This window comes from Lissotriton vulgaris, chromosome 10 (assembly GCF_964263255.1).
Source record: "Lissotriton vulgaris chromosome 10, aLisVul1.2, whole genome shotgun sequence".
Classification (NCBI taxonomy): domain Eukaryota; kingdom Metazoa; phylum Chordata; class Amphibia; order Caudata; family Salamandridae; genus Lissotriton; species Lissotriton vulgaris.
This window is the reverse complement of record NC_141698.1, coordinates 229,985,075-229,997,644: the sequence shown is the minus strand read 5'-3', so window position 1 is coordinate 229,997,644 and position 12,570 is coordinate 229,985,075. Positions and strand designations below refer to the sequence as shown.

General features: G+C 45.4%; 1 protein-coding gene across 4 annotated transcripts in view; it reads right to left on the bottom strand.

Moving 5' to 3' along the window:
• SLC4A2 (solute carrier family 4 member 2) overlaps window positions 1–12,570 on the bottom strand; it is a 1,480,655-nt gene that overhangs the window by 257,541 nt on the left and 1,210,544 nt on the right. For all 4 annotated transcript variants that reach the window (XM_086940913.1, XM_086940912.1, XM_086940914.1 and 1 more), the window contains one exon: window positions 5,157–5,366. In XM_086940913.1, the coding sequence (XP_086797039.1) occupies window positions 5,157–5,366 (210 nt within the window). The remainder of the gene's footprint in view (window positions 1–5,156; window positions 5,367–12,570) is intronic.

Below are 12,570 nucleotides of genomic sequence, written 5' to 3'. Positions count from 1 at the left end.
GAAGAACTTAATCAAGGCTAAGGAGTCATACAAAAGACAGGCAGATAAAAAAAGGAGATTAGGATCAAGTTTTGAGGTAGGTGATGAGGTATGGTTGTCTACCAAACATCTAAGGTTAAAAGGAAATAGGAAGTTTCAACCCCGATTTATTGGTCCATTCAAGGTGTTGAAAATCATAAATCCTGTGGTAGTTAAATTACAGTTCCCAAATCATTGAAAATACATCCAGCGTTTCATATCTCCCTTCTTAAAAAGAATCAAAAAATGTTAGGCTTAAGGTGGCTCCTTCCCCCATTAATGTAGAATCAGGAGAAGAGTTTGAAGTTAGCAGAATTCTAGACTCTAAAATTACCAGGAATAAGTTAGATTACTTGGTTGAATGGAAAGGTTATGGACCCGAGGAAAGATCCTGGGAACCTGCTACAAATGTACATGCCCCAAGATTAATTCGAACCTTCCACAGAATGTTCCCTAAGAAGCCAAAATTGGGGGGCCCTGCTTTGGAGGGAGGTACTGTCAAGACCTGTCTAGCTGCCATTCAACATGGTAGGGAAAAGTCTAAAATTACGTTGAAAGGGAAAACGTGATGTAAACACTCGCGTTTGAAAAGACGCCATGTGGTATCAGTAATCTTTCTCAAGCGGTGTTTGATTGACCTTCAATGTAGCAGTACACACATGGCTGGAGAGTCAGGACGCAGCAGAGTTCGAAGTTGCCGGTCTAGTGTTTCTCAGCTCGCGACGGAGGTTGCAGGTGAGGTGCGCGTTCCGATAACGAACTGCGCACTTCAACTGAAGTCGTTCGCAGAGTCAGAGTGAAATCCTGGAGTTCCGAAAATCGGAGAAGCTTTTCAATTTCTTCAGCCTGCAAGTATTCAGTTTTCGCATGCGCAACGTGGGACCGTGAAGTAAGAACTTTCCAACTTTAATTTTAGACTTTTGTTTGAACTGCATTCGACGCTACTCTGTGGCGCTTTCTTTCAAGCGGTTAATGAGTGACTCAACTCGTCTACCCGAAGTTGTCATCTTCCTATATAGTTTACACATAGTTAGGTTTGGAACATTAGGTGAACCTCAGGACTTATTGGTGAACCACAGAACTCTTCGTTTATGAATTAAATTACAGAGAATTCTTCAACTCTGACAGGTATATATCCTGTAATAGGAGGTCCAATAGAGTCACGCCAAGTAATTCATGAACACTAATGGTACTGTGTTTATATAGGTCATAAGAAAACCGAATTCAGTTGACATCCAGTGGGAGAGAAGCAATTGCCTAAGGTCCAAGGGTAAGCGTTATTATAGTATTGAATATAGCTCCAACTGTTGATTAGAGATGTATGTGTATTAATTAGGGTTCCCTTACAGGTATCACACAGAAGACCCAGAGGACCAACTCGAAGAGTGTACACTATCACTTGGATGCAGTCTCTCTTTCCTTTTGTTATTTTATCCACTTCCCCTTTCCCTTCTGTTTAGTGGTTACCTGGACATTGTATTGTCGGGTGGCTCCTGAGGCGGAGGGGCGTTGGGACTAGCGTTGACTCCTGTGGATCCATTGGGCCTTCGTGACACTCAAATATGATCCAACTCTAGGAGAAGACTCTAATGGAGCTAGACTGGTGGCTGAACACATGGAGGCCTGATATGGGAGGGCCATCTGACACACCTCACCTTGCAGTGTGACCGAATGGGATGCCAGCTGTCTATGTTGGGAGACCCGATATGGAGATATTGCCACAGGAGGAAGGTGGACTCAAATTGAGGTCTCCACATAAATTGCCTAGAACTAGTGGTGAGATACTTTGTGATCAAATAGCTAACAAAGGATCTGACCATCAACTCATTCCTCTTGAAGATGGACAATACATCTGCCATACGTATGTTAAATTGGGAGCCACAAAATCTAAAATACTGGCAGAGATTGACAAAGAGGAGTGGAATGTTTTACGTGTGAAGGAAATTGCAGTCTTGCCAAAGTACTTGCCTGGCAAGAAGAATCTAACAACAGATTGGGGTATTAGTTCATAATAGACACCAGTTTGGGGAAACTAAATGCCAGGGTGTTCCAACACTAGATGAGTCACTGGAGACCATACTTGACAGTTCAGTTTGCACCACCCCATAATTTCCAGCTTACCAACTTCCTCAGTTTGAGGATGGACCAAAACTCAACGGAAGTGAATGCTTTTCTGCAGGACTGGAAAGAGGAGACCAATTATACCTTTCCTCCTGACATGATGATTGTCAGTGGCAACACAAGGAGGAGGCAGAGGGCAGATCAGGTACACTAGCGATGCTGACCCGGGAACACTTAAGTGTGATTGTCAGCAATGGTAGAATTTTACTGGAATTCTCAGATCCCTCTCCACCTATCTTCAGAGATGCTGACAAAATCACCTGGGCCAATTACATTCCATGGTCTTGGGGAAGTCCTTGTGTCTCATGGAGATGCTGATTTGCATAGACTTTGGGTGATCCCAGGCATTTTTAAACAAGCTGTACATCTCATTTGGCAAGGGTGGCCTGATGGCACTATCAGGAAATACATTTTGTGGGGAACAATTGGTTAATAGGTGTCTGGGACAGGGAATTTTGCACATTCTAAATGTTTAGTACGAATTTGCAGTTGGCGAGCTGGCATACAGGATAATTAACCCTTTTAGATCTGCCATTTCAGTAGGACATAAGGCAGTGAATGGTGTCCTGATTGGGTAACATACCATGGTATGTAGACAAATTAGTGGTATTAACCTGACTGTGCTGTCACATATGATCGAGTCTGGGATTTAACCTGATGCCTGAATCTTTTTCTTTCCTCGCCATTGGCCAAGGACCTTTCCAGGAAACTGACATTTGCCAAACTAAGAATGCTATTCTGCCTATTAATATGCAAAATAGTCTCAGATGTTCACGTCATAAACACCTTGGCAGGAAAGTTTACTGACATGGAGTAAACTTTACAATTGCTAGATGAACAAAAAGCAACCATGGGTCCATAACGTATCGAGTCATTCCATATCAGCCTCCAGGTACTGCCAAAAAATATACATTTCTTAGCTATCATGACAAAAAATTCAATGGTTAATTACATTGTGATGACAACCTTTCTTTGTTTAATTGTTCTGGCAATTGCAGATCTTTGATGTTACTAGACAGGTGGAAACTAGAAGCAAGGTTGAAGGACCGGAGTTCTTAAATTCTCACACGCATGAGGGGGGGGGGGGTAAATTGTACAAAAAAACATTGGGAAAAGGTTGATCTCCTCATGGTTTCGATTTGAATGGACCTTGATGATTGGTTGAATGTATTGATTGATTGAATGTATAGATCATTATCCCTCGTTCTCATTGGATATGTGGTTTTACTTTTTCTGTACTGACTTATGGCAGCTGAAGAATTCAATTATAATTACAGATTTGTAAAGAACAACTTCTCACCCCTAAGGGTATCCAGGCACTGGGTACTGTCGGGGATATTAAGTGAGCTATAGCCCAGAGTTGCCACCCGCACCAGGGATTGAACGGTGAGCCCCGGGCTCCAGAGTCAGCTGCTCTAGCTGCTGCGTTATACCTCAGCTCAATGACAGGGTGTTTGCATAATCTTCGCCTACGTGTCATTCGTACGATCTTAACTTTCCTTCATGATCACTAGCAAATTTTATATTTCAGTCCATGTCACAAGCAGTATGGTTAGACACATGATGAGTTACCACCTGCCAACTGTGGTTTCAGAATTTTGAGAACATGCTGATAAACTGAATGCTTTACATACACCCCCAACATTATGCAGACAAATAAATATCACATCACAGCTAACATGGTGCATATTTATCACATATGCAGAGTAAACAATATAGAAAATTCTGCACATATGATAAGGTAACTACACACAGCCACCACTGCAGTGATGTGAACTCTTCTTTTCATGCACCTTCAGTCATAGATAACGTACTTCTAAAATATATCACAAATTCATTCTTGAATTCACACTGAATGCTTCACAACACTTCATAGATATAACTGATGCCATGTTAGTAAATGCAGCAGTCTCACTATTTAATAGCAGACTTTTGTTCAGCTTTGATAATAGCTTCAATGATGCATAGCAGTTTTCACTGTTTAGGACGTAAGAGAGATTCACGAAAAAGACAGCTCATTGCACAAGCTTACAGTGCTTGCTCCTTTCTTACTTTGAGCACCTCTATTCTATTTACATACACAGCACATTATTCCCCAAAGCCCATCATTGACTGCAAGCTCAAATGCACCCAAAGCTATTTTAGGTTCAAACACACTGCTGATACCCTCAACACACATTGAGAACATGCCAAAGAATTCATTCCCTTAGGCACCAATGCCCACATGCATCAAGCACTTTTGCATTCGCAAACGGTGCGATTCCTTAAAATCGGCCGTTTGCGAATGCAAAAGTGCTTTTTCAGATGCATCATCATTTCTGAATGGAATTCGCTGATTTTGCGACTTTCCAGAATGCGAATGCATTTAAGGAATCGCAAATTTGCGATTCCTTAAATGCAATGCATCATTCAGAAATGAAATTGCGAGAACAAGGTTTGGAAGTGCAAATTACCACGAGGTTGAACCTCGTGGTAAATTGCGAAAAATGTTTAAAATGTACTAATTTACATTTTAAACGATGTCATGTTACAGACACACATGTCCTTAGGACATGTGTGTGTGAAACATCCATTTCAAATTACATTTCGGGGGTGCAGGGGGGGGTCCTTTGGACCCCCCCCTGCACCCATGAAATTTTCTAAGTGCCATTCGCAATTTCCATTGATTCCTAAGGGCCTTTTGGCCCATAGGAATCAATGGGAATTGCGAATTCGCAATTTTGAAGTCACAAAATATTTGCGAGTCGGTAAAAATTGCGAATTTTACCGAATCGGAAATATTTTGCACTTTCCATGATGCATCCCGTTTTGCGAATCCATATTTGCGATTCGGTAAAATTCGCAAATTTGGAAACGCAAAACGGGAGTTTGATGCATGTGGGCACATATTCCATCTAAGTGCAGCGTCCTGATGACAGATCCCAATTCATCAACCATCATTTTATTTTAATTTATTTTGGGTACAAAATCAAGTGATTGTCATCATCTCTTGCAAGGAAAAATCGGTAATGTCTTACCTAAAAGGCCCCCAAATGTTATGGCTGGAGAAAGAGCTGCAAAGTAGATGAAGATCACAGCAGCCATGCACTGGGCATTCAGGGCATCTTTGAAGTCACTTAGATATTTTGGGTATCTTCTCTGTATATCTCTGATAAGACCTCCAAAAGGTCTACCTGTCCGCCGTAATGGATCATCTTCGCCATCTACTTTCTTCCTCTTGAGCAATGCTATGTAGAGACACAGATGGCACATGTAAGTTTAGCATGTTAACCTCCTTATGCCTTTTACCTAGATGTGGACAAACACAATCACACAGGAAAGTACTCTTCACAAACATTAGGAAGAGGAAAATGTACTCATTAGCTAATCACTCTCTGAGCTCTGATGCACTCTATTGTCAGAGTAAAAAAGCTGCCTTCAGTATGTAATAATGAACAAGTTACTTACCTTCGGTAACAATATATTAGTTTGAAACATAGGTTAGTTATGGATTGCTTACCTTAGATTTACCCCCAGGTGTCAGACTGGATCCGGAAAGTTTATTTGTCAGAAGTACCTCTCTGCGTCCGTCATCGTGGTCGCAGGGATGACGTCGCGGTAGCTACTTAGACACCGCCCTCGCGCGCTGAGGTAAGTTCTGTACATGCCTTTCCACGCCTGAAACAGAGCAATGCAAGACACTGACCTCAGGTGCACAAAACTAGGGCCCTGAATGGATGTCCTTAACCCTAGAAATCAGTTCGCAGAACGGGGAGGATAGTGTAGTAATGATGACACGCGGTGGGTTGGAATCCAAGTAGGTTTACTCATATAAGTAGACAGATCATCAATACCAGGTATATACGTCCTGTAAGGCAGTCTGTAAATTGACATCAACAGCCCCGCCAGGAGCAGCTCAGCCCCTCTCACCAACTGTCACTCCTCATACAGTCACCCAGGCATTCTACAAAAGGTCCACTCACCAACATTCCATACAGAAGACACGCACACAGGCTGAGAAGCTAGGGCAGAGACACATAGGAAATAAAACATCATGTAAGAATACTACATATCTCTTCCCTTTCGAACAAAAGAACGACAAAACCACTGCATAAACTATAAACATAAAAATTTAGCAATAATAAATAGTCCACAACCCAAAGATGAAGGAAACAAAGCCCACAACATAAAAGTGGAAATTAACTATTTAAAACAGAGTCCGAAGCCCAGACCCAGGGATGACGGGAACACTGCACCACGAGAAGGAAAGGAACCAAAGACAAGAAGGATAGATGGATACAGAATACAGTACCCATCCCCCTCCTCAAAAAGGGAATATAAATATAGATCAAAATGTCATGTGGAATGAAGGGACTAAAACCCAATATCCTGCCCCCAACATAACCAAGGGACAACAATGTAAAGCACGTGCTCTCATGTAGAGAGACAAGTCATGAGAACTAAAGGGACTAAGACCCAATGTCCTGCCCCCGCCATTAACAAAGGAAAACTGTATGTGCTCTCCGTGAGAGGAATCAAGTCATGTGGACTAGAGGGACTAAAAACAAATGTCCTGCCCCCACCATCTACAAGGGACAACCTGAAAAAACGTATATGCTCTCCATATAAGGAGGCATACAAGGTCTAAACCTTGCACAAACAAACGTGCGGCACATGGTATCTTACGTACACAGGGAACCCACCCTTGCAACAAACAAATAACGTGTGGCACAAGGTGTCTTACGCACACAGGGAACCCACCCCTGCAACAAACAAATAATGTGCGGCACAAGGTATCTTACACACACAGGGAACACACCCCTGCAAGAAACATTTTAAGGGGACTGTATCACAAAGTATAGATATGGGACTAAACCCCATTCCAATCCCAAAGTAAAAGATACAACAATTGCAGCAGGTAAAAGACAAGTCAAACACAACCAAACAATGGCTTGTTACACCCACCCTACATATAGAAATGGGATACCCTAGTGAATAATCAACTAGCTCTTCACTGGTGAGCGATCACTCACCGAGTGTACTAGGTAAAACAAACCTTTGCGTAAGGAAATCAAATACTAAAAATGCCTATACACAACCCAACACAGTTTACATACTGTGAGAAGTTGGCCTGATATATGATGTTTCCAATTCTGGAACCACCTTGTATCAGTCCAAACAATCCCTTATGGTGTCTGGTTGTAAGTCAACCTTATAGACAAGCTATCTTAATGGTAGCATAGACTAAGCAGCCTTAAAGGCTAAACTCAAGAGGTCGTGTTAAGCGAGCTGTTTTACCAATCACAGTCCTGTAATATCAAATGAAAGGACACCACACAAGTATATATTATAAAAATATATGTGTTTATTTCTAAAATAATCCCCAGTACTCTTTATGAGCAAAGGGGCACAAGCGTTAAATCAAAAGCACAGTATAACATATGAAAGTTGCACAATTATGGATGAGGGCGGGTGGCCACTCAAACCATATATTAAGAAAGTGGTATAAGAGATACCAATCGAACAGTGGTTAGGCCTATGGCCTAGGGAATCGCTGGGAGCAGTCGGGACAAGCAATGCTGAAGTCGGGAAAAGCCCGCGGGATTCGGGTGCAGCGCTTAAAGCACACGCATGCACCAATGCAAAGTCAATGGTGCGTAAAAGTTACACAGTTAGAGTTTAAGGATACTTCTGCTGAACCTAGAAGGACAAAACTTTAGACACAGACCCTAGAGGTGTGTACCAGTGTGGAAACACCGGCGTTGCTGAGTTACCTCACCCACAGGAAGCGGGTGCATAGGGTCGAAGTGGCATTGGGTTTCGTCACGCAGGTTGTTGGTGCTTGAAGCTGAAGATGCTGCAGGCGATGTGAAGGAGAAGTGTTCGGTGTGATCCAAGGGTGGATCGGAGTCGTAAAGTACCTGAAAGCAGAGGGGACAGAGTCTGGGTCACTCAGCAGTGACCAGGGTGGAACCAGGACGGAACCAGGCAATGTCGGGCGCAATCAGGTGGTTGTCGAGGAGCTTCTCTCCGCTGCCACGTGGGCTCTGGGGCATCTGCGACGTCCAGGAGCGGGTCACGAGCTGTCCCAGGCAGGCTCTCACCGTCGGCGCTGTCGGCTTCAAGATCGGAGCAAACAACACTTGGCAAGAGCAATCCACGCGGGATTGGAAGATTGCTTCTCACTCGGATCAGTAGTGTCAGAGCGGGTGCTCTTTTCAGAGGAGCAGGTGCAAGTCTGGAGCAACCAGAATCACAAGTCGTATTTAGGTTTTCGCTGGCACAGGGGCCACAAGCCAGCTGGCAAGTGACCGGGCCAACGCGTCGAGCCAAAGAAAGCAGAAGGGCCCCATGCAGCACTCGTCGAGTGTAGAGGGGTGAGCTTCGGTGCAAAAGTGGCTCAGGGTTGGGGCTTCTCAAACCCCGGTGTACAGCTTCGAGGGTCACTCGGGGGCTGCACAGTCAGCGTCTCGTGGTCTTTTCAAGATGGCGTGCCCCACGCTTCCGGTCTCCTCCACGGGTCTCAGCTCTGCAGGGACTGTGGATTGGGCTGTAAGAAGGCAGGCAAGCATGATCTCGTCGATCTCTGTCGCTCGAGTTCCGGCGGGAACTGCAACAAAGCAGACGTCGAGGTGCTGGATGGTGCCTGTTTGCACAGGGTGGTCACTACTTGACCACAAGGGAGATTCTTCAGTCTTCTACGTCGAGTAGGATGTCGAAGGGTCCAGAGTTTCGTTTCTTATGTTTCATCAGGATAATCTGAGTGCGTTGGCACTGCTCCCATTCTTATACCAATCTAGGGGGCTGGATTACCTACTAGGTCCCCTCCTATGGGTGGGACCCAGGAAGGGGGTGGATACACCCCTTTCCCTTTGATCCAGGCCACGCTGGGACTGGGGCTGGTCTGCCCCAGAACCGGTTTGGCCGGATTATGCAAGGGGAAGCCTTGTGCTCCCCAGGCAGTGTCTGGTTTCTTTCAAACCTCCCTGCTACAATCCACTATCTCCTGTCTGGGGTGGTGTAACACCTCCCTGCGACAGGAAAGCCTTTGTCCAGGCCTCCTCTGCTGAGTTTCGGTCAGCAGCAGGAGGTCAGACTTGTGTCTGTGGCAGGAACATCCATTTAGTGGATCTGAGGCTCTTTTAAAATCAACCGCGTTTTAGCAAAGTAACATGTCGTCTCCCTCTAGAGGGGTGGAATGCTATCCCCGTCGACAGGACTGTCGAGGGGATAGTATTCCAAATCGTATGACACCTTACACGACATGTTTTGATAAAGCCAAACCAAAGTTGACATATAACCGCGAGGATTATAATACACTTAATAGTATATGGTTTGACATTATTCCGGAACAGCTTAGGGAATGGTTCCCGACAGCTGCAGACAGGCTCAGCTCATGCTAGAGCTCCATCTCACGTTAAACCACGCACTCTGCCTCCAGGATTGATAAGGCCTTCCATAGGAGTGACTCACAGGTTTATATGTGTCCAGATAAGCAAGGGGTGATTACACCAACTTACCCCAGCTGACGAATCAGCCAGTTGTGTCAATTTTAGATAGCCAGCCAGGGGTGGCAAAAGTTATGCTGCAGCCCCTGGTAGGCCTTGGATGCACCTATGCCCTGGGCACCTATAGTGCGCTGTACAGGGGCTGATAAGGTGACCCAAGCCAATCTAGTTATGCACCTAGGGTACATGGAATCCATTTTACAGAGAGAGCAGATAGCCTTGGGCCCTGATTAGCAGGGAACCAGGCCAACTAAGTCATCAATCACCAGCATCTGTGACCACACGCAGGACCGAGTGTGACTCACACTTACCAGGCGGGACCCGCAGCTTCTGTCACCGCTCTCCCTCCGCTGCAGCACATCTACCATCCTCGTTGCTGCTGCCGAGTGGGGGAGAGCGAGGGGGCCTCAGAACTACTAATCCCTAGAGCCCCTGCGACCGGAAGTCGCACAACAGCAAATCGCCCCAGGCGGCGCATTTAAATCGCGCAGCAACCCCGGTGGAGCGGGGATCAATCACCAGCATCTGTGACCACACGCAGGACTGAGTGTGACTCACACTTACCAAGCGGGACCCGCAGCTTCTGTCACCGCTCTCCTTCCGCTGCAGCACATCTACCATCCTCGTTGCTGCCGCCGAGTGGGGGAGAGCGAGGGGGCCTCAGAACTACTAATCCCTAGAGCCCCTGCGACCGGAAGTCGCACAACAGCAAATCGCGCCAGGCGGCGCATTTAAATCGTGCAGCAACCCCCACGTCGCGGGACGCCGGGCGAAGCCCTGGCAAAGGCCGGGCCCTCTACGGCCCTCCAAGGCCGCATAAGGCTGGGCTGGGCCACCCCACTAACTTCTGGTCTGTGACTACGAGACTAGGCACTCACAAAGGTACTGTCTCCCAACCCTTATATCTGGTTTTCTCCTTTTAAAATATACATAGTGAATTTGTGTGCGACCGCTATCGCATAGGGGGATATCTGTTAACAACCAGAGAGGTATAGACTGCCCAAGTATGAGGAAAGGGGTTAAGACGAGCAGGATGCCAACTTTAAGGTCCAACTCGAAACAGAAAGCTGATACGCCACAACCATTACCATCTTTAACTGCAATTGACAAGATGTTGCAGCAAACTATAGGGGCAGTGGCATCCGCTATTGTTAACACTGAAAGACGGCTTTCAATAGTACCAACAATAGCGATCCAGGATTCAGAGGATGACAGGGAGGAAAGATAACCATGGAAACAAGCACAAAAAAAGGGGGGGGGGCCCACCACAAAACTAACCACAACTTGGTGACATCAATAGTAAGCACCACGCCCGGCATACCTTGTTGGATAGCTAACATGGTAGCAGATCTTAAGGCTGGCTTGGAAGAGTCTATCATTACCCACATTAAACCTTTGGTATCAAAAATTGATAGACTGACTTCACTAATAAATAGTAGAGGGACTGGACTAGCTAAGCCAGTGACTATCCCAGCCCCACAGGCCCAGACAACGGGAAAACTAAACACACTAACTACCACATATACTGACAAGGCAGCACAAGATACTAACCCACCTAAACAAAAGAAAAGTGCAGCGCCTCAAGTAATTATCACCCCCAAGCCAACAGTTCCCCCACAACCTGGTTTCAGTGCTAACACTCTGCAGACACAAGCAAGTCAAGGACAAGGAAAGAACAGTCTGTCTGTGCGCAATGACACTACAGGCACTACCCAGGAGAAGTGCACCAACCCAGCAAAGAATAGCCCCCCAAAAAAATCAGAAGCAACAAAAGGCCCAATACGCTTCCACACAATTATTTACCACCACAGGCACTACCTTATGTAGTAGTTCTAACAGGGGTTCCCCCGCTTAAGGAAGGGAAAAAAGAGAACGATATAGAGTTAAAAAACAAATGCATACAATGGCTATGGCTAAGAATAAATAGACCATTACCGCCTCACATCTCTGGGGAAATACTCTCTGTGAGAAGAGGGGAATGGATAGGGAAGGGAATAAAAACCATAGCGGGAGACATTATAGCTATAAATTTTAGGGACACCTCAGCAGTGAACCATATTTGTAATGTCCCAATGCATGGTTCAACAACCAACATCTACCCATTACATCTATCATATTTTTATCCCTCAGTACCACAGAGATCAATACATATAAACAGGGCCCAGATGATTAGAGCCCCACATTTTGGGTTGCAAAACAGGTGGGAACAATGGCAAGCACCCTGGAAGGCTCTCTCCTTATTTGATCCAGCCATTGCAATGCATGCACACTGGAATAAGTTCTGTGCACTGGATGAGGTAGACTGACTCGGTCAGGACCAAATGTGTCCATCTCAACCCGTTGGTGGACCCCTAGAGAAAGGACACCTACAATCAGGGAGTACCACACTTACTGTAGCAGCAGAGACTAGTAGCAATAGGGGCCCTTCCTGTAAATTTTTTAGTAAATGAACGGGTAGACATAAAGGGGAAAGGAAAATGGGTCGAGTCAAATTAAAGTAATGCTCAGTCCATAACTGATGGCCCAACAACACCGGGGAATACCAGGGGACCCAGTAGACTAGGGGAGGGCGGAAAAAGGCCTGGCAATCAGGACGGATTGAGAGTTATATCTTGGAACATAGCTGGGGTGGCGGCCAAATTCAAATGTAATGAATGGAGAGACTATATAAATAGATTCCAAATCATATGTCTTCAGGAGACCTGGGCAGTCGAGCCTGGCCAATACATACTGGATGGGTTTAAATGTTTTGCGGTCCCAGCTGTAAGGGCGGCATCAGGGAGAGCAATTGGCGGTTTGCTTATCTATGTAGATCTCCGCATACAAGGGACATGGTCCAATTTAAAATGGGATTCAGTGAATATGCAGGTGATAGGCTTCCGCAATAAGGGGTTAAATATTATGGTGATAAACTGGTACAATGCCGTTGGAACAAACATCACTG